The 25,965-nt window shown below is 46.0% G+C and overlaps 5 protein-coding genes across 5 annotated transcripts; 1 reads left to right on the top strand and 4 right to left on the bottom strand.

Moving 5' to 3' along the window:
* Positions 1-7,106: 7,106 nt before the first annotated feature.
* On the bottom strand, positions 7,107-8,054 carry PHALS_12920 (RxLR-like protein; the record flags this gene model as incomplete). Its single annotated transcript, XM_024728568.1, has 1 exon — positions 7,107-8,054. One exon carries the CDS (start codon positions 8,052-8,054, stop codon positions 7,107-7,109), a length of 948 nt encoding a protein of 315 aa, XP_024579033.1.
* A 3,225-nt stretch (positions 8,055-11,279) lies between these two features.
* Positions 11,280-14,434, bottom strand: PHALS_12919 (uncharacterized protein; the record flags this gene model as incomplete). The annotated part of the gene is made up of 2 exons (XM_024728567.1): positions 11,280-11,399; positions 11,483-14,434. 2 exons carry the CDS (start codon positions 14,432-14,434, stop codon positions 11,280-11,282), a joined length of 3,072 nt encoding a protein of 1,023 aa, XP_024579032.1.
* Positions 14,435-14,793: 359 nt separating this feature from the next.
* PHALS_12918 (anthranilate synthase component i) lies at positions 14,794-16,308 on the bottom strand (the record flags this gene model as incomplete). Its single annotated transcript, XM_024728566.1, has 2 exons — positions 14,794-15,002; positions 15,081-16,308. The coding sequence occupies 2 exons, from the start codon at positions 16,306-16,308 to the stop codon at positions 14,794-14,796; spliced, it is 1,437 nt and encodes a 478-aa protein (XP_024579031.1).
* A 571-nt stretch (positions 16,309-16,879) lies between these two features.
* Positions 16,880-18,352, top strand: PHALS_12917 (Uncharacterized conserved protein; the record flags this gene model as incomplete). The annotated part of the gene is made up of 1 exon (XM_024728565.1): positions 16,880-18,352. One exon carries the CDS (start codon positions 16,880-16,882, stop codon positions 18,350-18,352), a length of 1,473 nt encoding a protein of 490 aa, XP_024579030.1.
* An 83-nt stretch (positions 18,353-18,435) lies between these two features.
* Positions 18,436-20,345, bottom strand: PHALS_12916 (Arf3-interacting protein 1, N-terminal domain; the record flags this gene model as incomplete). Its single annotated transcript, XM_024728564.1, has 4 exons — positions 18,436-18,785; positions 18,986-19,133; positions 19,196-19,385; positions 19,447-20,345. 4 exons carry the CDS (start codon positions 20,343-20,345, stop codon positions 18,436-18,438), a joined length of 1,587 nt encoding a protein of 528 aa, XP_024579029.1.
* Between the last annotated feature and the right edge of the window lie 5,620 nt (positions 20,346-25,965).

Here is a 25,965-nt window from a genome sequence, read left to right as displayed (position 1 = left end):
GTTTTGTTTGTGAACAGAAGTGTTCGTTTGCCTTGGTAAGGTTTTAGTACTTATAGGTAGCGCGTTGTGATCCGGTTCTTTGAAAGAACGTATGGTTGGTGATCAAAGCTTAGCTTCCTCTAAGCAAAGAGCTACAGCAGCTCCGCTGCACTTGGGAACACTCGTAGTCAATCTAAGCCAGAGTCGTCACGGCGGATCCTCTGTGAGGATGGAGAATTTTTTTATTTGCCCCAGGGCATGCAGGACGGGCGCAATGGACTGATGTCCATGCTGTGTACTGAGGGTATGGGGCACCTTGTTGCGCAAGGGCCCGAGGTTATTAGCGTGTGCCTCGAGGCGTTTTTAAACTTTAAAGAGGCTACTTATAGCAGATGCTGTCAGCGTCGTTGCGTCTATGATGCCACCGTCGATGACGGATGATTCTTCTGACCCAGGCCGCTCATGGTAAGCGTTAAGATCTTTGAGGATGAGGATGGAGAGAATCTTCTTCTCTAAGTGAGATAGGTAGAGCTAGCTATGGCATCCGTCAAGCTCGAAAACGAGCGACAGCGGGTGGCGCTAGCTATATCCAGGCTCGGATCCCGAACGCGAGAATGGGCACTAACGTGCGGTGCTTCGGTTGAAGCAGCGTTCTCTTCCTGGAAGGAGCTGAAGCGTCAGCTTTTGCGCGTGTTCTCGCCGCCTAATCAGGCGTATCGCGTGAGATCGCGTTTCCTTGCTGCCCGACAAGGCAAGAAGGGGTTGGTGGACTTTATCTAGGAGTTAAGAGCTTTGATTGCCGGGATGGCAGCAGATACTCTCCCCGAGGCGGTCGCAGTGACCGTCTTTATGGAGGAACTCCGCCGTGGCGTGGCCAGAACGGAAGATTTCCAAGTGCATCCGCCTTCTTTGAAGAAGCGGTGAATGCGGATTGAATGCCTGATTCAACTTCAAGTCGGCGCGACTCGGTTGGAGTGTACATCCTCATAGCTCGTTAAGCGGGCATAAACCGATGGGCCTCAAGAGAGCCCCCAGCTGCTGGGCAGCGATTAAACACCCGTCACCTTTGGACGAGTTGTCTCTTGTGCAAGAAGCTTGGCCGAGTTGTCTCTTGTGCAAGAAGCTTGAGGCTCGTCGAACCGACGTCCCGCATCTAACTAGTATGATTTGTCAAAAAACGAAAAGACCCAGTTGACGCGGGGCGCCCTACTGGGGGACTAGTGAGTTCTGTTGAGCTTCAAAGAGGTAGAGGGCAGCAGGGCCCAGCCCCGAAAAGCTCCGTACTCTTTAACACGGAACGTGTGAGCAAGCCGGGCTTGCTGGTTGTAAAAGAGAGCGTGAAGGGCTTTGATTAGCCATGAAAAATCATTATCGAATCTAGAGCGTCGGGAAATTATGTTCGACGCTCCACGATCAAAGGAAGTCTTGTATGTTAAGGCGGTGAAAGCACGATTGATTGAGACCGTCACTGCTCGCTTAGCGCGGGTAATTGTGTCACTATGCCGAGGGTCCCTGTGGACATCGGTGTCAAGTTTCTTGAATTTGATAGCGTGGAAGACTGTCTAGTCTTAGACTTGAATGCAAGGTATGATTTTATCCTCGGTATAGCATGGTTGTACCACTATGAGCCATGGATAGATTGGTTGTCGAAGACCTTGGGCGATACGCGCACCTTTCCTAGTGGAGCTTTGGTGAGTAATAAACCCACCTATACTAGGAAGCAGAAGCGCTATTGGCACGGGCACTAGACCGGGACGGTCAATGTGCTGTATATCGAAGTATTCGAGTTGTCAAACACCGAAGAGGTATTGGACAAGAGACCCGAATGTGGCTCGTGGCCTGAACGTGGAGTGGCACGTAACCAACCGAGCGCTGCTCAAGTATTGGAGCAGTTGCTGCGTGCCAAAACTGGCATGGTGGGACGAGGTCTGAGGTATCAAGGGCGAGGCCCTTGTGATGCACGTGGAGTGGCACGTTATCCACTAAACGAGAACTGGGGAAATAGCAGCTCTTCGTCGTATGTTGTTAATAACATCAAGGCTCCGATGGAGCAGGAAGTGGGGACACTGGACGACGCCGAGTACCTGTTCCCACTGGTTTCGATGAGACGTAATACCTCTATAGAGAAGAGACGGCGAAGCCGTATGATATCTGCAAGACGCAGAACATTGACCCTGACCAAGGGTGTGCCTACCGTAGACGATAGAGCACAGCTATATACCCTAGTCACGGTATGACGGGAGAGAAAGACGGCGACGTCACCCTCGAGGCTATTCCCGCGGTGGATGCTCTTCTTGAGCTAAACGATGATCTCTTGGAAGAGTTTGGCGGTGCCTCGAAGGCAAGAAATTTAGCCGAGGTGGTCATTATAAGACCGAACAAGGAGATGAACTTGTCGCCGCTTCTGGATGAAGCTGTCCTGAGGACACTAAGAGGTGCTGAGCGCCCGAAGTAGATCATCGATCTTGATGGATCCATCGGATCTGTATTATTCTTTTAATAAAGAAATTTCAAGACGCCGTCTCCAAAGACCCGCCGTCGGTCCTACCACAGGACGGAGGTGTGTGTCATAAGATTGACCTAGTTCCGGGATCCAAATCCTGCGTTACACCCCAATGACCCCTGCCCAAAAAGCAGTCTGACGTCATTGACGTCTTTTTCCGAGCGAAATACGAGGCAGGAATGGTGCGTGAGAGCAAGTCTCCCCATTCGACACCCACATTTCGTCTTCGGAAGCCGAATGGCAAGTGGCGTATCGTTCACGCTTTTAATAAGCTGTACACTGCTACCATTCCGGCACAAACGCCAAGTCCTAGAAAAAATGTTCTCCAGAACAATATGGTTGGCTGTACAAAGTACAGCGCACTCGACTTGTCGATGGTTATTACCGATTGCTAATGAGAGCGAGTGATATTCTGCTGATAGCGGGATGCCCTGAGAGTGGCTGGTGATGCCCTATGGTCTGTCAAATGAATTAGCAACATTAAACCGTCGTGTGCCGCAATTGTTTAGGCCCCATCGGGCGTATGCGCAGATTTACATTGACGACATGTTCGTCCGCAGTCGCGCGGGGCACGGGAGGACACATGTCGCCCATTTGTGTGCGGTGCTCGAGTATAAGCGCATGAATAAGCTGTATGTTGATGCCATCTTCGGCGCGGAACAAATTCCCATTTTAATGTGCTACATTGAGAAGCGTGGCTTTTGAGCGGATACCGCTTAGGTCGAGGCCATTGTGAACTGGTCGTTGTGAAGAGCCAAAAGAACTTGCGCAAGCGGCTTGGCCTCGCCAGCTACTTGCATAAGAATAGCGCAAACTATGCGGAAATGGCACGACAATTGTCTAATCCCCTTAAGACGGATAAGGAACGGTGATGGAATACCGAGTATCGTTAGGCTTTTGGCAGGGTCAAACGGAACTTCTCTTCATGCACCGATATTGGCGTTGCCAGACCCCAATCGTCCTTTTAGTGTCGTCTGTGATGCATCAGACTTTGCCATCGACTGTGCACTGCTGCAAGCAGACGTCGATGGACGAGATCGGGTGATCGGGTTCAATCCCGCTTACTTAAGGTTGCATAGATAAACTATCCAGTCCGCGACAAAGAATTACTTGCGATGAAGTATGCATTTGTCAAGTTCAGGGTGCTCCTGCTTGACTCCAAGACGTTTGTGATCGACACAAATTATACGTCACTACGCACTGCGACTCAGTCGCCTCTCCTCTCGCAGCGGATGGCCGAGTAACTCTCCTTCGATGCAGAATATATTTTTGAGATGAAGTATAAGCCAGGAAAGCATAATGCTTTGGTTGAAACGTTGTCACGCAGACCGGGCTATGAGCTTGCTCAAGTCACGACGGCGACGTCGTCATTGACATATCTGATCCGCGCCGCATACGCGGGTGACAGTATGTGTGTAGCACTGCTCCTGGCTTGGGAATGCAAGGAGTTTGGAAATTCAAACAAGAAATTGTCGGCGCGTTGGTGCACCCATAAACCGTTAAATAACGGGTTGCTGTATTATTGGAACGGTTCGTCGGATGCGCCACGAATTGTGGTTCCTCACGATGAAGCTTTTGGATAATATGTCCTCTATGAGGCTAACGACATCGCACTCAGTGGTCATCTCGGTCGTGAGAAGACGTATAGCTCGGTGAGTTGCCACTACTGGTGGTCCAAGCTGTACAAATGGACGAGCATATGTGCGCACGTGTGAGATGTGTCAGAGGGTGAAATACTTTCCGAATGCGGCGGTGCTGGCCATTGAACTACTACCCTCCGGAAGCTGGCAGTCCATGAGTATAGACTTTTTTAGCCTGCTGGAGGACGTGGCGGGAAACACCGGTGTCTTGATCTTTGTGGACCGTTTGAAAGATGGCTCATCTTACGGTAGTGCCGGACACCACCGACGGCTGGGTACAGCGACGCTGTTTGTCGATCGTGTCTTTCGACAACATGGATCCCCGGAGTCAATTGTCTTTGATAGAGATCCGCGCTTTACTAGGAAGTTTTGGTCTACAATCTTTAGGGTGCTAGGCACCAAGTTGACTTTGTCAACAGCGTACCATCCGCAGCCTGATGGTCAGACTGAGCGCGTGAATCGCGTCGATGAAGATGTTCTTCGCAGCCTCTGCGCTGAGACACCGAAGCGCTGGGGCGCTATATAGCTACTCGTAGAGTTTGCTCTGAACAATGCAGTGCATTCATCAACCGGCTATACGCCGTTCTACGTAAACGGGCTTATCAAATCTCGCGTCCCGCTGACGCCGACATCCCATGGCTCAGGGCTGCGTAGGGGAGGAATAGCCGAACGGCTAGCTGACTTCAGCCCCCTCACGTTTTGTAAGAAAGTCGATGTCTTGCTGCCTACCAGACTGAGTATCCTACGACACGTTCGCGATGCGATGGCTGAAAACTAAGACATGCAAATAAATATGCAAATGGAAGAAGCAGAGAAAATATGGAGGATTTTAATGTTAAAGACCTGGTTTTATTAAATGCTAAAAGCTTTCCTACACATGTAGTTTCTGCTGAGATTAAGATAAATTTCTGTCTTCCGTTTTATTAGACGTCTTAAGCTCGTGGCCAAACGAGGCCTGGAATTTACGCTGAGCCATTCGAGAAGGATGCGCATCTACCCGGTCTTCTAAGTGGGCTTGCTGAAGCCGTACCGGGATCCGGCGCAAGTGAACGCAGAAGCGCTCGCGCGGTCCACTGTCGCACGAAGTGATGTATTCGTCTGCTCTAAGGCTAGTAGCCGCTCCGACAAACATCGCGAGTCACCGGAAGGCGATCAACCAGGTCGATATCGTCCGCCACCAACTCTTCTTGTTAAGACTGACGGCATCCACTACCACGTGGAACACAGCGGTCGACAGCTTCGAACACAACATCTTGTGAAATAGCGGATACTCAAACACCGAGAACTCGCGGGAGTAAAGTTAGGTCACCACTAAAGCCTTAAACAGACAAACGAACACTTCGGTTCGAAATTAAAAGTGTATTCGATTGTTTTAACTGCGGCTGTGCTGCCAATATTTAAACCCAAAGTTTTCCTAATCAATATAATATTTTCTCCTATCTAATTCATATAGTAATATGTGGCAATTCTGCCACGTGGTTGGTTCTTATTACGGTGTAGTTATACCACTGTTATAATACTAAAAATTTTCTGGAGGTATTCAGACCTGTGTGCTCCTCGCAGAGGATACTGTCCTGTCGCGACTCGATTGCGTAAGTGCCTACAAGTTCTACCAAGTGCAACAAGGATACCGTGCAATTTGCACAGTGGAAGCTTTGACACCCCAAAGTCCGAATTATAAACACACAACTGTGTAAAATACAACTATGTACGATCACATATTCTTGTGCGGCCCACCCTTTCTTACAAGGGCAAGTGAAACCCCGTTACACCCCCCATTAAATTTATGAATATTCTTAATTCACATTTAACGGTCGCTTGATTTGAGGCTCGCGCGTCTGAGACACCTTCACGTTCATAAAAACAACTTTAATTTTTCTCCGCTATATGAGCACTGTGTCTATGACACACAAAACACCCAGCATAGCTGGTAGCGAGGGCGCCTGCGGGCATAGCCCTTCTTCTTCTGCACAGGGTGCATCTCCGGCCAGTACGTCCGCGGCTGCACGGAAAGCACATTCAAGCCCTCGGCAACCAGGCGCAAAACAACGCCGCCCCGGGCGACGAATCTCCACGCCGAGTTGGAGAAATTGGACTACGAATTGGACTACGAATTGGACGCTCCTTTTCCAGTATGGTATGACGAGGCAGATAAAGTGCGCCAACGGCGCGACGTGACCCCAGCTCAAAATGTCCCCTCCCCCAACCTCTCAGCTTCCGGGAGAAGTGGTATGATTACTAATCGCCTCGACGAGGCGCAGGAGCATCAATTGGAGGCTGCTCACAGGGCGGCTCTCCTGCGCTCGTATCCACGTTCGGTCGTAGACCCTCGTGTGGAATACGGCTTCCGCTCGACGGATCCGCTACTGATGTGAAAGACGCGATCACTCGATCGTTTAGCGTCTACGTAGTCAGACCTCCAGCCACTACACAAGCTAAGCATGATCAGCGGAAAGCATGGTACCACAAGAGATCCCAATGGATCGGTACCGCGCTCGACAGTTTATTGACTTTCACATCCTCAGAGCTTGGGCTATGTATAAATCAAGTTTATTTTCCGAAAATCTGTCAATTCTTCTAGCACTTTACCTTTCCCATGATTAGGCCGATTTTTCCCGTGTCTTAGTCCCAAGCATTACGCCTACATCTCCGTTTTACATCAAGTATTTATTCATTAAATCATCTCCATTTTATATCAAGTATTTTATTCATTCTATACACTGAGCAAGTGTTTCCTTCTCAACGATCTTCATATTATCAAAAACATTTTAATGGCCTCTATTCGATCAGCAAGCTGTAATTAGTTATCAATTAATCTGTATTGATAATCTGAGTTACCTAAGTTATCAAAGATGAAAGTGCAGCTGACTTAGGCATTCCCAAAGGCAGCAGAAAGTAAGCTCAAGTTGATAGATTTTATCCTCATGATGACGGTGGCATACCTGGTTGAAATCACTTTGACGGCTAAGGCGACTTGACTAGTACTATATGAGCCTTTTTATTTGGGAATCGATGAGTGTAGCGAGTACAACATAGCTGTACTCAGATTGCCGCCAGTCTTTAACACCGAAACCGAAATTAAAAACATCACGCAATGTACATGTCATATCAATCATCGCATAGAGCGAAGGAGCAAAGACACCTTCACCGGAAGAGGATGAACGAGATCCCTGTATAGTAGAGTAAAGTAATTCAGCGTGTTCGAAAAGAGCGCGGTACTTCAGACTTGAAAAAATCGCGTTCACTCGCTCTTTTTCATCATTTAGGCCCGTAAAAATATGAGCATCAAAATCGAGCGTCTTGAATGCTTCTTGAAGTGTAAGTTTATGAAGGTCCTGCCCCTCTGCTGCCTTCTTCAACTTTTCTCTCAGGTCATCAAGCTGATGTTTGAATTTGAGGTTCTCAATCCTGTACTTAAGTATAGCTTTCAGACGTGTCTCATCCTTGTTGAAACGTGTTTCGAGGCCCACCAATTCCTTTTCTACATCCTCTCGGTCTTCCAATCTCATTGGATCTTCGATGTCCATTTTCCAGCGAATTCGATTTGAGCGAAGATCTGAGAGCTCGACATGGTACGACAGCTCCAGCATCTTCTTGTCGTATCTGAGAAGATCGTCAATAAACTCTTGTCGCTCTTTAACAGAAAGTTGCTCCCAGCGACGAAGCATCATGTTTTTTTCCGGGTTGGTCATCCATATTTTTTGCTCCAAAACAATTTTCATCATATTGTAAAAGTCATCCTTCTCCTCTCTGAGTCTCGTCAAAAGTTTGTGGTCGTTCTCTGGATGCATCTCTAGGAATGTTTTAACTGAATTAATGATATCCTCAAAATTCCACCTTTCTTCCGCTGAAAGGTCCCGGGTTCGCAAAGACACAGATTCAACTCTCAGCAACACCAAAGCAGCCGCCAATAGACATTGGTACACCTTCATTTTTCTTGATCGTTCACCACGTGTCGAATTCTTTAATGAAAGAGCTAGTCAACCCTGTGTCTGCTTGATGTGTAGAAAATAACCGAATGATCACAGATGTTTTCTGCGAATTTTAATGCTGCCTCTTAATCTAATATCTTGTCGGAGGAAGACTCAAGAAAGAAAGTCGAAGCGATGCATAAAAATAATACGATGGTCTGAGCAGATTTGAGGATGTGTTCAGGAAATCTTATCGACACCACAACCTTTGGCAACTAAAATCTCATTTATCGGCTGTAGACTATCTTCACTACCAAGTAAGTGTTGCAGAACGACGAAATGTGATAGCGATCTGAATAAAATTGAAGCACTTAGAGCATTCTTGCTCTAGGATATAAGCTTAAGAGTATATTTTATGCACAAAGAGAGCTGCATATGTATCAATCTGTTTATGATGATTGTCTGCCTCTGTTTTCTTTCAAAGACGAAGTGCCCAGATCTGTTGGGTTGTAGACTGGGCTATGTGAGACCATGAAAATTGATAATAAACAAAATGCGCGGTTGCTGAATACAAGCACCATTTTCGTGCGTCTCGCGACAAGAATATAGTGAAAGCTGTCTTGAATGATTCATAATGTCAAAAACAATTCACAGCGTGGAATCTTTGACCAAGATTGAAGATACTTCTATTTATTTTCGGGATGGCCTTGTTGAATTGCTATGAGCCATCAATAGACTGGAAGTCAAAGGCGTTAATGCATCACGTATATCTATCCTTGTAAAATCTTTGAGAGGGTTATGATCCCATCACTGCCGAAAGCAAAACATTTTTTGGTGTGCACAAAGCTACAACAGCTTTGACGCAGGACATGGAAAGGTCCAAAATAAGTAGCGATAGTACACCTTAAAGCTTAGAGCCATACTCGATACGAAAAACAGTTGTAGGCTGCAGTCAATAGATGAGACGAACATCAGCTATCCTACGTTGTGATGACCAATGTTGACCCTGCTAGGGCAGATATTTACAGCTTCCTTGATATTACATCTGATGGAATGAATTAAGGCAACTACGTCTCGAGTCTTCAGACAGGCAAAGCCCTGATGTACTTAAGGGTTGGTCTACTCTCATTGCGATCTGACAACACAGCTGTTTCTGCAAAACCGATTGATGTGCCTGTCGTGCGACACATTGAAGCTCAACAAGTTTGTAGCACACTCGTGACTGAAGACCACGTAAGTCCCAAGGATCTTAGTCTCCGCCCACTTCTCCAATCAAGAACTTTTTTGATCTTGAAGAACTATCGATGTATGCAGGAATTACAAAACGGTAAGAGATTACAAAGTCGATACTGGTAGACGGACATCCTACATCCTTTGAGAATGAGACAGTACAACCGCAAAGCCCCCATTGCGAGGATGCTATTATTATCCAATCAGCTTATAGAGATGCATATACTCAAGCCTTCACTCAGGTGTTCGACATTGAATATCTACATGCGAATCTTTTCTTCGGCTAGTATCACTTTAACCATTACCGAGTATCAATCATGAAGCTTCATCATGGCACTTCATCAGTCCGAAAAATTACTCATACGCACACCATGATAGGTGTCTTGGTCAGAAACTACGCAGCATCTTCGCAACAAACAACGCAATTTTTTTCATTTTGACTTTGTCAAACTGTATGGTACAGTGAAAAATAACACCATGGTATGGTTTGTATTACACTTACCTCAGACTTGAAACCGTGGTATACATAGTTTCTTTTAAGACGGTAGGATTGTGATGAAAAGCTTGCAATAAAATTCGGCTGTAAATGTTTAGTCACTGTCTGATGATCATTTGAAGCTTGTATACTCTTTTAATGTAACAATCTATCACAGTTTAATGATGCGTGACTGACTCAATATTGTAACAATACGCCACATCCGCAACTTTAGAATCTGAAACAATTGACTGGCTGCACCCTGCTGTCACTACTATTAATGAGATACCCAGGCAAACAAAGGTTTGTAGCATCTTTTTGTGGATGGATGTGCTCAGCAGCGATATATATAGTGCTATAAAGGTTTAAAGAGTATATTATATTCACTTATCACAGAACGAGTTCAAAATGACACGTCTGGTAAAATAGGACCGCAATGCATATATTCAATAGAGATGGCGAAAGCATTGGTAACGATAAGTTCTGCGTCCGCAAAAGCACGTATGTTATGTCGCCGGATATGTAATAACAGTGTGCACAGGTAGCTAGCTAGCTACCTTAGCTGTTTCAATCTTGCTAAAAATTTACACAACAGCGCGTCGTTCTAATTGCTGATTTGACAAGCAAGGGCGACCACAAGAAGTTGCGCTGCATTGGGACTGCCTAGATTCTCTCCAAGGAATTTTGCACCGATATTACACAGTAGTTTCAAAAGCGTTGGGGGACGCCACGAAAAAAAGGCCAAGTATTCTATCAACAGATCCAGCTATTTAAAATTAACTGAAAACTTTCTAAAACTTGTTTTGAGAATGCAAGTCTAGACTTTGTACTGACGCATGGCAGACACTTTTAACCAGATAAATGCCTGAGGTAGTCGCCAAACTGCATCAGATCGTTTTTCTCTGCCACACTTTTTGTTGTGACTATTGCAATTGCACGATTATAAGACAATTACATACTTATTCAATTTTGTGAGGTGAGCATGTAAACTTAAACAAACCGTCTGGTAATTGTAACGTAGAAACGTGACCCTGCTGAGAATTTATCTATCTTCAATTTAAGCAATTTGCGCTTTGCAGCTATCATTGACACACCACTCGCATCTTGCTTTTTCTACAATGTAGTGTACATCCAATTGTCATACTCCTTTCATTTGTTTAACCTGTGCAGCGTGTCTAATTTTTGTAACCGTATCAATCACAAACAATTAGCGTCTCCCACCATGCGATGTCCACGTCAAACGTACAAATTGTCGAGGGGAGAATCATCTTAATTCACGTCCGCTACTTCAATTCTTGATTCGGTTAAACAAAAGAAACGGACCTTTACTGCAGAAACGTTGTCATTTTCTTTGGCTTAACAACAGCAAAAGGTGGCTTGGCCATTGATTCCAAAATGCTTAATCCATAAATACTCGCACTGCTGAATAGGCTTGGAAACGAGGAGACAAAATCTTAAGTTGCTACGAAAAAACAAACACAAAAATTGTTAGTTTTTGCTAACAATAGGCTGAGTAAGTGGGAGCCCGGCATTTATTCAGTCTATTTCATTCTGTCTTCTTCAGTATCCTTCGAGCCCTGTCCTTTTCGTCTATAATGCTCTGGTTTCTGAGTTGGTGTGTGCAAGTTAAAATGCTCTGAGCCAATAGTGTACACGCACGACTATTTTGAGTCATATTGAAGGATACGCAGCGAGATGCGTCAGCTAAAAACCTCAAATCGGATTGCAATCGCTCGTTGAGTACCAGATCATCGCAGCGGTTCCTGCTTGAAGCCGTTGACATATCCGGGCGATGACTGGTAGCAATCAATCGATTGCAGAATGCCTTTAACATCTGCAGCCTGATTAGACATAGTCTATCTTGATCCGAAGGTGCCAGAGGACAAATAGCTAATTGTACAACTGGTAGAAAAACATCACACTGAATCTCGCAGGCGACGAGTTTTTGGAGTAGGAGCAATAAAAACAAATTTATTCGCGTCTTTCCATCATAACACGATGTAAGCTTCTGCTCCACAAAGTTGAGTACTTTACACATTAAGGTTGCATGGAGATTATCCATCATTGTCTTGATTAGTTCGGCAAACGTGTCAGCCCTTTCATGATAACAGTTGGGTAAAAATGATGACTGGACAATACATTCCATGACTTTGCGTCTGAAATCCAGCTTTGTACACTGCTCTAAGACCGCCCACAATAAGGCCTGAATACTATCACCAAATCGATGCATATTTTGTAACAATGCGAACACTCTCCTAGCGGACGAAGGTGGGCCTGTATACGCGCAATGCACAAGTTCGTGCACAACATGCTGGCGTAACCAATTTCGGCTAAGTCTCGTCGATGAATTCAAGCTCAAGACAACATTCATTACATCCAAGATCATCTCCTGTCGACGTCTCCGTCGTCCAAAATTTAACAATCGCACCAACAAGCGCAGTACAGGTCCAGTGGAAAGAACTCGTCTAGTCAGATCGCCTGCACTGGTCTTTGCCGAAGCTAGAGTTTGAATCGTTGTAAGAATAATAGTTGTTGATGCGGAAGCATTGGCTAAAGTGCGGTCATTTTCTACAAATGACTTTTGTACAGCACATCGCTTCACGATGCTGCCCACGTCAGCGTCTTCACAATTGTCGAGGTGTGAAACGACGACTTTACCAAAAATTATAGCCGAGTCTTCCAGGCCTGAATCTACAAGGGCCTCCAAAACCTCATGGAGCAAACTCCTGGCCGCAGGGCAAGAAGATGGGATCAGAAGATTCAACGCCTCGGAATACCTGATAGCAATTTCGCTTCGTGACTTGTGGTTAGCTACATGATTTTTAATTTGGCGAAAGCACGACCGGCAAACATGTATCGTCAGGCTTTGAATCTTTTGACCAAGTTCACTTTGGTCGTCCACAGTTTCTTGTACGATCAAGGAAACCAGAGCAAACATGCAACTCCAAGGGATGTTTATTCTATCGCCAGACCAGGATTCAATCCAGATATCGACAAATAATGCACTTGTGCAATCATTGGCAGCTCTCAAACCGCCGATTAACAGCTCAAATTGACGCTGAGTGTCTATCGTTGATTGGCCTTCGACAAAATCAAAATTGTCCAATGCCCGAGTGCTAGTAAGGTTTGATGCGTCAATCAAACTGTTGTATGTGCTCATTTGAGCGCAAACCCCACCAAACACGATCGACATGTGATCATATAAAATTACACGCAAAACTATTGTTTGCTCTGCTTCATGGCAATAAGAAGACAAAATGAAATTCAACACATGCTTGACAAACCATTCTGGATTCTTGACGCTCAATTTCGAAGTAAAGCGAGCAAGAAACGTCACCAAGTTTTTCAGATCCTCAGCGACCAAATTCGTACTCTGTTGCTTTCGTCTTCGTTCCAACCATTCTGCCAAAAGTGACGAGCTCCAGGTCGTGCTTGCGTACTTAAAGGCTCTTTCTAAACAGTCCGAGATCAATTTTGACTGAGAGTTGACAAGTTTATTCCTTAATGCATCGTCACTTATTATCACCTTCACAAACGCACAAGTGATCCGAGACACGCGAAGTTTGCCTTCTTCAGCCAAAAGCTCCATTATCTGCTGATTCGGATCATTTATTTGCCAGTCGAACTTTGTATCTATAAACGACAAAAGCGCTCTCCACAAAACCTGGAGGACTGAGTCACTCGATTCAACCGCGCACGCTGCAAGCCAAGGACTGAGGGAAAACATCTCACCATTGCGTTCTACCAAACACCGTAAAAGAGTTCTGCACGCCAAGTCATGACGTACCACCTGTAGCTTCGTTCTCACTGAAGTGGAGCTACACTTTCTCGCGAGCGCGTCTGCTACCGGGTATTTAGTAGTCGTAACAGACTCACTGGCTTTGGTCATTTTATCAATCATTGCAGGTAACAAAGCGTCCATAAACTCTGGTCTTCTGAATAGAAAGCCCGCAAGTACTTCGTCCAATAACGTTGGATAACTGCACGGGTAGTATGCAGCCAAAAGTGTTATAAGTTCCTGCAAGAAACGAGACGAAAAACCCGAGCAACTGCACCAATAATTCACGTGATTTCCTACGACTTTAACGAGTACCGCGCGGCTCATATAAACGTCCACGCGATCTACAAGACCTTGTGGCACAAGCTTTGTTGAATCGATCCCAAATCTAAGTAAATCCACATCCGCCACAACTTCATCGCGTCGTCCGCTTCTTCTCTTTCTCTTTAACGATCTGTTGCCACTTGATCCATTCGTCTCGTTCCTACAAGACGGAAAGTAAACATCCAACATAGAGCGCGTGACAGCTGGACCCGCGTCTCCACTAGTTACTCGCTTGCGCTCTCCATTCGTGTGAGTACCTTCGCGACTAAACGTCGGAATGATGGTCGGCATTTCCTTTTGAAAAAGCGACGTAGCTGGAGATTCCGTGTTGCTAGTAAGGCTACTAATGCTGATTGGCGCATTGTGGATTGTCCATCCTTCAGAATGTTGGTCGTCAAGTTTGACTCGCGTGCTCTTACTTTCGTCGTCTACCACAGCCATAAGCGACGCCATCTTCATCTTGGATGGTCGTGGAAGCGGACGATTAGTCGATTCCAAAGAATTTTGCTTATATGCATTGGAAGTAGATGAATGTGGACGAGGGCGCGTGCGTCCACGACGCCGCAACGCCTCGTCGTCGTCATCTTTGGTCATTAACTAGGTTTCTCCGCCCTCGTGTCTTTCGAGGAGTTTTTGATACTGGTGTGGGTGTAGCTGATCGAATGCAAACGGGTGACGGGTCGGGTTTGAAAAGGGAGGGAAGAACAGTCGACCCGGGCGTTAGAGTGACTGTGAGGAGTATAGCTATACTAATAGTTAGTAAATGGTAAGTCATGCAAAGAAGAGACAGTATACACAGTCCCGAAAGAACGATCTTTTTTCGTTAGGAAATTGGTAATAAACGTAAACTTGACATATCTTTCCAACTGGTGTCAGGCAGTAGAAATGCACAGGTCTAGCGATCATATCGCAACGATGTTTAGCGCAGAAAGAGTTGAAGATGCATCTTTACTCTATTGCGCAGCAGGTGCGATGTGCGTGGCACACTTTTCCAACGTCTTGATAGCCGAGCCCAATTTGTTGATTGTCTCTATATACTCAGCGTGTGGATCCGAGTCGTACACTATGCCGCCGCCTGCTTGCGAGTACACTTTTCCATCTTTTACTACCATGGTGCGGATGGCAATGGCAGTGTCTAAGAAACCAGAAAAACTGAAGTAGCCTACCGACCCAGAGTACACACCACGTCGCTCAGTCTCTAGTGAGCAGATAAGTTCCATCGCGCGCACTTTTGGCGCACCTGATAGAGTGCCGGCAGGAAACATAGCACGGTACGCATCATACACACTTCGATCCTCGCGCAATTCGCCTTTAACGACCGACACAATATGCATCACATGAGAGTATTTTTCTATGTGCATAAGGCGCTCAACTCGCACTGACCCCGGCTTAGCCACGCGGCCGACGTCATTTCGGCCCAGATCGACCAGCATAATATGCTCGGCACGCTCTTTTTCGTCAGAGAGAAGATCATTCATCAAATTTTTGTCCTCTTCATCAGTAGCGCCACGGTGGCGAGTGCCTGCAATCGGATGAGTCTCAACAATTCGATTGTGGTCAACCTTGACAAGCATCTCAGGCGATGCACCTACAATTTGAAAATCTTCACCCATATCTAGAATAAACATGTAAGGCGATGGGTTTATCATACGCATCTGACGATACAAATCCAATGAAGTCACGCCAGTTGGCAAATCAACGGTCAATCGCTGAGAAGGTACAGCTTGAAAGATATCACCATCTACTATGTGCTCTTTCAGCTTCTCGACGAAGCCTATGTAACCAGCTTTGCCAACATTTGAAGCAAGTTCCAGGTCAATCTTCGATGCGGTCGGAGCTCTGGCGTGATTCACACTTGAAGGACGAGTAATTGGCCTTTCAAGAGCAGTGCTTACGGCAAGAATTTTATCAGTAGCTTCTTTGTACGCAGCGGCTAAGTCGCCAGTGTCTAGACGGACATGTGAGACGATCTTGAGCGTGTGGAACACGTGGTCGAAGATCACGACCGTGTCAAAGAACATATAAATACTCTCAGGAATGCGTAACACATCGTTTTGAGCATCGATATAGGGCGCAATCTTGGGCTCAAAGTGGCGTATAGCATCAAAGCTACAGTAACCCACCGCTCCACCCGTCATAGGCACATTAAGCTCGGGCAGCGTCACAGTACGATAATTCTTCATTTCTTGCTCAAGGTTAGTCAATGGATCACCTTGACATGCGTAATTTTTTCCTGTCGCTATGACCTTAAGCGGTCCGGCCCCAATGAACGAATAACGCGCAATTTTCTCGCCAGGGGCTACAGACTCAAGCAGAAACGAGTGCGTCTGACCAACACGAAGCTTCAGCAGTACGCTCACAGGCGTGTCTAGATCAGCTACAGCATCGAGATACACGGGTGCGAGATTTTTGTCTGGGTGCTGCTGTTGCAGTCGCGCGATACGCTCTAATTGGGGCTCGATTGACATAATTGGTGTGCAGTAACGCTCTGGTGTATAATAGACCGAGGTTTCATATCAGTAAACGTTGCTACAGAGTGACTTAATAGTCCACTGATTTTATAGGAATTGAAAGAGAAACAAGAAACATTACTATACTTTGCAATACGAAAAACTGAGGTTGTATGTAGTTTCTTAGTTTTATGAATCATGTTACCGCAGTTGCATTGTCAATCAAAACATCTGATAAAATTTCGAGAGTTTATGATTTTGCGCACAAACACCCAGCTATACCCGTTTCATGATAACCACAATGGCTCTAGTTCTTGTTTAAATTCACACTGCCAACACTAAGCAATCACAAATGAAATGAGGCTAACTACCTTCCAGCCGGTATCAGTAACGAATGTGCATATAGCCAACTGAAAAGCTTTTGAGGAAATTTGCTCGTTTAAGGAGACACATAACACTGAAAATTACCGAGTGACTGTTTGCCATACCTTGATTGGTGGTATCATTTATCGATCTTGGATCCTACAGACTTTTCGATGCGTCTTTTCGCATTGCTAATAGATATCCTATTTGATCTTGAGTCGCTCTCATGAACTTTGGCATCATCAATAATCGTCGACCAGATGCGCGGCCTTCGTCCGTCAACGCGCTTCTGGAAGATCCTCGAATGCGAGAGATTGCCAAGCAAATGGGGCTTCAGCCCAAAGATTTTGGTAACGAGGCTAAGGCTCTTTGGAGCACTCTCAACAAGTTATCCACGTCGGATCCAAAACGTTATCAGTCTTTTATAAATGAGCAGTTGCAGGATGGCCCCCCGCCTTCCGAGTCACCATCTCATGAATGTTTAAAAGATGCGGCACCACCGCGGTTCTTCACTCCTGATCCAGGCTACGTGGTCAAGTGCATGATGTATCACACGATCAAATGTCAACGAAAAGTGACCAAACTCTTTCTCAATATCTGCGGTCACAAGCTCATTGATGTCCCTAATTATCCAAATTCTGGTCGTGAAGTACCCGAAGATACGCGTGTTATACCCAATACCAACAACTTGCAAGTGCCTCTTGTTGTAGGCAAGTTACGCGAGCACTGTAACAACAGTGGTGAGCTCTGCTGTGTCATTGATGTCGTCGTAAACCCGTGGGTTCTTCGCCGCAGTGATTGGGATGCAAATTTCAAGCGGGAAGTTATGAAGCTCGCAATTCAGTGGGTTCAAGAAGACGCTAACGTAACTCTTGTTATACCGTCGGGAAAGTTTATCAAAGCACGGTACAAAAGCGGTGTGATGGTGGGTAACGAGATCATTACGTCCAAATTCCGAATAGAAGACGCAGACAAGACCAAACAACGAATAGAATCACCAGGGGATCTCCTTAAGCAAATAAAGTTTGATGAAACGAAGGCGGACGAGAAGTTAGTCATCGAGCCGCCAAAACAGGCTCGTTCTGATCAAAAGCAAAGTATGACCCTTCATGCCTCTACGCTTGATGATTCTTTAAACTCACCGAAATTGGTGATGAAAGCTGGCACAGGCATCGAAAAGAAAAAAGTTTTGATCGAGGAATTACCGTCACCTCCGACCAAAAATCAGACAGCACTCGGCATCTCTACACCCTCAAAGACAGCAAACTCACAGCACAAAAGAAAAAGCAAAAGTGCGGTTAAGCGAGGATTTCTTAACTCGACAACGTCACAGCTGTATCCAATGGGATCAAATGAAGGCCGCCCATCGTCAGCGTATGTCAACCTATTAAGTCGCAGTAAGGTCGTGGATTTGACCGGGATGGATCAGCAACAGAAATCAAAACAAGATGAACACGAAGAAGCAATGAACTTTTTGAAACCAGCAAGGACTGCCGAGACGACTAAGAAGCATTCTGTGACAGCATCTGAAGAAATTGACCACGGGGATCACATTTTTGAGCAGCTGTGCGAGCAAGCTGAGTCAGACTTCGGATTCAAGCAAACTCCTTCGCAACACAATGGCAGCAACGATACATCATACAGTGACCAACTTTTTGGCGAGGGATTCGAAGAGCTTGCGAAACTATTGGCACCGTAAGTTCTAGATCTTTTGAAATCTTCAACCATTATGTGTCAGTTGACCAGCTAAACTGATACTTACTTATCAATCTTATACCACTTTTAGTCCCTAGTATCTGGATTAACAATGTCATGGATACGCTGATACGACATGAGCAGGAACGGATTAAGGCGCTGCATACTCGCGACAGTGGACGAAAATTGCTCGAGACGCTTCAGCAGTATCACAGTGTTGTGTTTGACGCTAATTGAGGGGTGGAAGATACCCTGCGCAATCGTTTGCAAGCCACCACGCAATACCGGCAGAAAGCTTAGAAACTCTTGTAACTCCATTTCTGTGTTCAGTAAGGTAGCGAGGTCCGAGTAAATTTTCTCAACAAGACTGTCATCAAGGACAATCATGTCGCCTTGAAGACTCTGAATGTGTCGCTTTATATCCACACCAGTTTTCTCTACGTAAACACAATAAGTGGCTCACGTTAAGGAACTCTGTCAGCACAAAATTGAGTACGCTTGTATGAACTAGATTAGAAGAGCAAGCATGCAATTGAGGAGGATATATTAAACGCCGGTGAGTGAAAGTGCGTTCGTTGCGGGGAGTCCATAAAACGCTTGTAGTTGTCAGAGTGCGTCCACTTTGCAATTCGCTTACTATTGGCTGCAGATCGCTTCGCCAGTGCATCAGGACTAAGGTTGCTCGTCTCTCCAAGCGCAACGTCCACAATGTTTTTATGCGTATACTCTTCAAACATGAAGCGGACCCATTCTTCATCATATCCTGCTGCAACGCCATCCAATACCTGTACATGGTGATCATAACCCAACCATAAAGTAGCCCAGTGTGTGTCATTTCTTCGCTTACCTCAAGCACAAAATTGCGATCTGATGAATCATAATCTTCCTTTTCCACTGGCGCTGACACGAATACTTCTCCTGTCGAAATGTCACACAGCACATCCCACCACTCTCGCTTCGTCTTGAACATCGGATTAGTGACACCAGCAATGAACCCAGGCGTCGACAGAAAGCCCAAATCCGTCAAGTTTGCATACCTAATTTTCTCATATGATTACTTGATACCGCAAAATACTCAATCCATTACTTTCAACTTACGGATACTGGCGATGGATCAGCCCAAACAAAGGTGGGCATACCATTGAGCTGATTGCAAGCACAAAATTGCACACTTCTCCAGCTGGCCGATTGTACCCCAGCATGATCAAGCGTTGACCCGTCAGCACAGCATTGTACAAAACCATCGTCTGGTCGCCAAAAGTTTGCAGTAACAGCGTGAGCGTTCCATCGTCATGTTGATCATCGGTGCTGCAGATTTTAATACGCAGTGGAATTGAAATATCATCCCAGATTGCTTGTGCCTTGAAAAAAAGTGCCTTTTCTTGTAGTTTAGCATCCTCTTGATTCGCTGCAGCACGTCCAGTACTACTAATTGTGCGTTTCAAGAGTCGTCTTTCCATATTGGACAAACTGCGTACACCCGAAATGTCAATTGCATTGATCACGGCGAAAAGCTCTTTTAGTACATTTTCACTCTCGACCTCACTTTTTGAGCCCACAATTTTGAGCACAGCTAAATTGAGCACATCTTTAAGTGCAAAACAGCTTTTATGGGTCGAGCACAGCGCTACAGCCGTCACTTTGGCACCACGACGAGCTGCCGTGTCGTGCGTAGTGCGCACCACACTAAGGCAGTACATGAAGCTGTGCAACGGATTTGAAGGATCGACCATTGAAATTTCTTGACTTTTATCATCTACATTTTCGCTGAGCTTAGACTGATGCTGACGATTGAGGAAAAAAATGGTGAAATCTTCCTTGCGGTTGTGCACGCCTTCAGGCAACATTATGTCGGCAAAAAATTCGGGAGAGTAGTGCACAAAGGGTAATGGGTAGCTTGCACGCAATGTGCTTCCTTTAGTGAGATCGAACTCAGCGTAAAGTACCACCTCAGCTAATGGCCGCACGGCCGAAGAGTAGGCGTCATCCACAGTCATGGCTCAAACAGTATTGTAATATGTTGATTTGCTCAAAATCTGAACTACAGAGATTTTGTAGTCCGAAATAAATTAAGCATTTTTTTCCTTTGTTGCAACATTGCGAATGTTACATCAAACAAGTAACGGGATAAAAGGTACCCTGGTATGAAGAGTGGGTATCAGGGTGCAGGTAACAAATAGCACAATGGTGTGGCTACACTAGCACTGCGCTGGACTGCCAGCAATTATGCGTTTTTTTATTTAATCAGGAAAACCTATGGATTTAGGTATAGGCGGCTTTGCCACAAATAAAACCAAGAAATACAGTAACGGAAGAGTTTATTTGCCTTGGATTAAAGTTTTAAGTACTAGCCGCTACACTCCGCCTGGTTCTAAGTATAGAACAAAGGTTAGCTAGCTTCCTCTAAGCGAAATAGCTACGGCAGCCCCGCTGCACTTGGTAGCATTGTAGTCAATCTACACCTGAGTCGTTACGACTGATCCAGTAAAACTACTGTTTGCCCCACGGCATGCAGGACGGGCTTAAAAAGCTAGTGTCTCTGCTTGGCCCTGAGGGCGTGCAATACAAGGATATGGAGCGGTAAGTGCGCGCCTTTAGGCGTTTGCGAGCTATGGAAATGCTCTGCTAGAGCACCTAGAGCAGAAGATACTGGCGTCGACTGCTTCCAAGACGCAACCGTCGACGACGGATGACTCCTCCCAACCCAGGCCGCTTATGGTGAGTGTTAAGACCTTCGAGGGCAAGGATGGAGAGGATATTCTGCTCTGAGTGAGAGAGGTCGAGATGGCTATGGCGTCCGCCATGCTCCAGACCGAGCAATAGCGCAGCTATTTCCAAGCTCAGTGGTTAATTGCAAGATTGGGCACTGACGTGCGGCACTTTGGTTGAAGCGGCGTTTCCCTTCTGGACGGAGCTGCAGATATTACGAGTGTTCTCACCGCTTAATCAGGCATATCGCGTGCGATCGCGTTTCCTTACCGTCCGGCAGGCCAAGAAGGGGTTGGTGGGCTTTGTTTAAGAGTTGTGTACTCTCGTTGCCGGAATGGCAGCTGGACGGTACCAAGTTGTTCAATCGAAATGACATAGAAAGTGTATCGCTTTGATACATCCTCTCCCCGAGGTGGTCACAGTGACCGTCTTATTGGAGGGCCTCTGCACTGGCGTGGTAAGAAGGGAAGTGTTTCGTGTGCATTTGTCTTCTTTTGAAGAAGCAGTGGATGTGGCATTGAATGCCGAATTCAACTTTAGGTCGGTACGAATTGGTTGAAATGCACACTCTAGTAGCTCGCTGACCTGATGGGTCTCAGCTATGCTGAGAAAGAGGAGGCAGAGATCCGAGCTGCCGAGCAGCGTTCGAACACCCAATGTTTTTTGTCTGTGGGGACATCCGTCACCTTCGCATTGGTTGTCCCCTGCACAAGGCGCGTCAAGGTTCATCAAACAGACGTCCCGCTTTAAACCAGTCTGATTTGTCGCGGAGAACTGACAAAAACCCAGTAGGCGCAGGGCGGCAGGGCGCAGGGCGCCCTGCTGGGGGAAAACTGAGTTCTGTTGAGTTTCAAAGTGCTAGAGGTCAGTGGGTTTGCAAGCCGGGTTTGCTGGCCGTAAAAGCGACCGTGAAGAACTTTGAGAAGCCATGGAGGATCCTGATCGACTCCGGGGTGTCGGGCAATTATGCTCGACGCTCCACGATGGAAGATAGTCAGCTGTATGCTGAGGCGCTGAAAAGCGGCTGAGTGACATTGTCACTGTCTGCTCAGCGACGGTTACATATGTCACGGTGCCGAGGGTTCTTGTAGACCTCGGTGTCAAGTTCTTGATTTTGATAGCGTGGAATGCTGCTTAGTCTTAGAATCGAATTCAAGGTACGACCTCTTACTTGGTATGGCATGGATGAAACATCATGAGCCATGGATCGTTTTTCGGTCGAAGATCTTGAACGCTACGCGCGCGTCTCCTGGTGGACTTTGGTGAGTCATGAACTCACCTCAACTTGGAAATTAAAACGCTATTGGCGCGGGCACTGAACCGGGACGGTCAACGTGCTAGAGATCGGGGTATCCGGGTTTTCGAACCCCGAAGATGTATCATATAGGAGTCCCGAGTTTGGCTCGCAGGGTGGACGTGGAGTGGCACTTAATCCACTGAGGACCGCTCACGTATCGAAGCAATCGCTGCTTGCCTCGAGTGCAAGGTCGGACAAAGTCCGAGGCATCTTGGGCAAGGCCCTTCAGATGCGCGTGGAGTGGTACGTTATCCGCTATGGAGCTAACAACTTCTCGTCGGATGAGGTCAATAACATCAAGGCTTCGGTAGAGCAGGGAATGGGGAGACTGGATGACGCCGAGTGCGTGATTCGATGAGGCGTAAAGCCTCTATTAAGATGCGACGGCGACACCGCATGCTAGCTTCAATACGCCGGAGGTCAATCCTGACCCAGGAAGTGTCTACCGTAGATGATAGCGCTCAGACATACACCCTCGACAACGGTATGACGGGGGAGGAAGACGGCGGCGTCACCCTAGAGGCTATTTCTGCGATGGATGCTCTTCCTGGATTAGACGAGGTGTCCTTCGAAGACTTCGGCGGTGCCGTGAAGGCAGGCGACTTAGCCGAAGTGGTCATTTGACGACCGGAGGAGGATATTAACTCGTCGTCACTTCTGTATGAAGTTGTCCTGTGGTACACCAAGAGAGTGCTGAACTCACAAAGTGAATCTTCGACCCTAAAGAATCCATCGGATACGTACTATCCTGTGGTGACGGATTTTTTAGACGCCGTCTCCAAAGACCCGCCGTTGAACTACATCCGGACCGAGATGTGCGACATGAGATCGACCTGGCTCCAGGATCCAAATACTGCCTAACACGCCAATGACCCCTGTTCAAGGAGCAGTGTGGTCGCCGACCTATTCGGTCCATGAGACATCATGCAAAAGTGGATCTTTTTAAACTATTTTTGAGGTATTTACACGATCGTGCTGGTGCCAGCACATGCTAAACAAGACAAAAAAGATATTTTTGTTTAAATATCCACGCGAATGATTCTGCTATGTTTATTTTCTTTGATCTGGAAGATTATTGTGACATCGACTTGGTAGCAGGTACTAAGTAGCCGAAGGGCTATCTTCAGAGTCCCCGTGGTCATCATGAATACTGATATCCCGGTACTTGTGAATATTTGCAATTATTTCAGGAGTGACGCAATTAATGCCACCTGCACCGCGGACCCCTGTTTAAAAGACTTCATCAATGTCGACATTCCGGTACTTTTGAGTATTGCGATTGCACCTAGTATAACGCGAAAATCGCACACTTATTTTGTTGTACGAAATGGACTAAAGATAATTACACAAGATAAAAGCACTTGTCCCGTTACACAAATATACTATTTTACCTCGCAGTGTCGATATCCAGCTGCTTCTTTTGAATTTTGCATTTGGCACTCACCACAAATTTATTCTCGATCGTAATATATCTACGACCGGAAAACAAATCTAGAATATATTGATTTCGTACTTCTGCTTTAAACCTCTCGCAACTACATCTCTATTCTAATTACGTTTTTGATAGAAGACATTGTGAATAACCGCAAAAGTGATCTCACCTCCTGGCTCTATGTCCGTATTTGGTTCTGCTCGTTGATGCGAAGGTCAGCTCCCATAACTTCGTTCCGCTTCATTGTGATGCTGCTACGTATCCTCACTTCTCATCACGCACGCAAGAACACCGTCGGTAAAGATTCCGTCTCAGTCGAATCGAGCACGCTTCGGGGTGAGCTCCTTCTAGTAACCCTACTTTATTTGAGCCGCTCCTAAGCATTAAAATCAAAGTGCACTTCTTCTTGTTTGCTCCGCTGCATATACTGCGTCATTACTGCTGAATCGTGTTCTGGACGGGCAGTTTCGCTAATCTGACCTAATTGGTCGTAATAAATTTTGCGCTTTACCCCGCAGTCACAGCTTGGAGCACCACCTTTCCAAACGTTTCCTTGTCCACCTTTCAATGCGCCAGTATTCTGATTTACGCACAAGGCTTTCTCTGTATCATCCTATCTGCGCAGCTTCTAAGATCTCGTAAGCACCTTCTTCATGACTTATAGTCATCAACTCAATATTATTCGCTTCTTCTTCAAATCCATAAAGTCAGCTCATATTTTGAGGAGAAGACTGCTGAAAAGTACCACCAGCTGGTACGACCCGTCAACATTCTCTCCCATTATCGGAAATCCCAAAACCAGCCTATCTAAAGAGTCCAGATGCTTGACTTTACTATTATCACTCTCCTTCTTGAAGTCATGAATGTAATGCGTCATGGTCACGCGGTTGTGCAGAGTCGAGCTGTTATAATTTTTACGTAGCGCTTACCATATCTTCGTGGTGCTCTTGCCGACCGTATCCTGCCCTAAGGTTGAAACTCAACGCCTAGCGCAATGACACCCACATCCGTCGTTCACAAGCCGCGTCTCCATGATATTGCTCTCATCCCACACATACATACCCCACGAGATCCATCCTAAAAGATTTCTATTTTTCCAAGGAGAGCCATTCTTGTCAGAGTCATTCTCATAATGAATGTTCAAAGGTATTAATCAACTTTCGCCAGGAGGACTCCGCTGTGTTTGGTTGCTATCACGTGCATGGATTTTGTAATGGAGGAAGTTTTTTTGCTTTGTGATCTCTGTTGAGTGAGACGTGAATAATGCTTGTATTCCTTCGTCCTTACGCTGTCGAAATTATACCATAGTGATTCGCTCAGAATTATTCTTCTGAAATTATCAACCATAATCGTATACAGTCTATTAATCATAATAGGATGGGATGACACTAGCCAGAAAACAGTTTTGAGAGGCGTCATCTCAACAGACTTGTAATAAAAAGATTGTTGCATCACCTTCGTTGGCATCAATAATTAATAATCAATATTATTGATAGTAGATGTTTTTCAGCGGGACAGCCGTAGCTCTTTCGTTTAGAGGAAGCTAAGCTAAGGTCGGCGACTTTCGTTCTATACTTAGAACCAGGATGAGTGTAGCGCGCTTACCCCAAGAGTAACCACAACCTAACCCATGGTATATTAACCCGTCCGCTCAAAATTTAACCTGTATTTCTTGATTTATTTGCGGCAAAGCCGCCTATGTCTTAATCCAAAGGGTTTTTCAATCAAATAGTAAACCCATTATCAATTAATATGCGTTACTGGTAGTCCAGCCACGTACTAACTTCTTGTTAAGGTGTAGCCCCACCATTGTGTGATTACACCGTCTCGTGTAACCCACTCCATTGTGTGGTGGACACGATATTGTGTGATCAAAATATTCATACCAGGGTACGTGTAACCCGTTACACTCTCCCCATCAAAATTGTGGACAATTCACATTTAATCGTCGCCTTGTATGAGGTTGTGTGTTTGAGACACCGTTACGTTCTTAAGAACAACCTCGAACATTCTCCGCTCAATGAGCCCTGTATCCATGACACGAGAAACATCTAGCCTAGCTGGTTCCGAGGGCGCCCGCGGGCAAGGTCCTTCTTCTTCTTCTACACGGTGTGTATCTCCGGACAGCGCGTCCACGGCTTCACTGAAAGCACATCACGAGCCCTCGGCAAATGAGCGC

The sequence above is a fragment of the Plasmopara halstedii genome (assembly GCF_900000015.1).
Source record: "Plasmopara halstedii genome assembly, contig: Scaffold_650, whole genome shotgun sequence".
Classification (NCBI taxonomy): domain Eukaryota; phylum Oomycota; class Peronosporomycetes; order Peronosporales; family Peronosporaceae; genus Plasmopara; species Plasmopara halstedii.
Note: the sequence above shows the minus strand (reverse complement) of the source record. Positions and strands in the feature narration are given on the sequence as shown.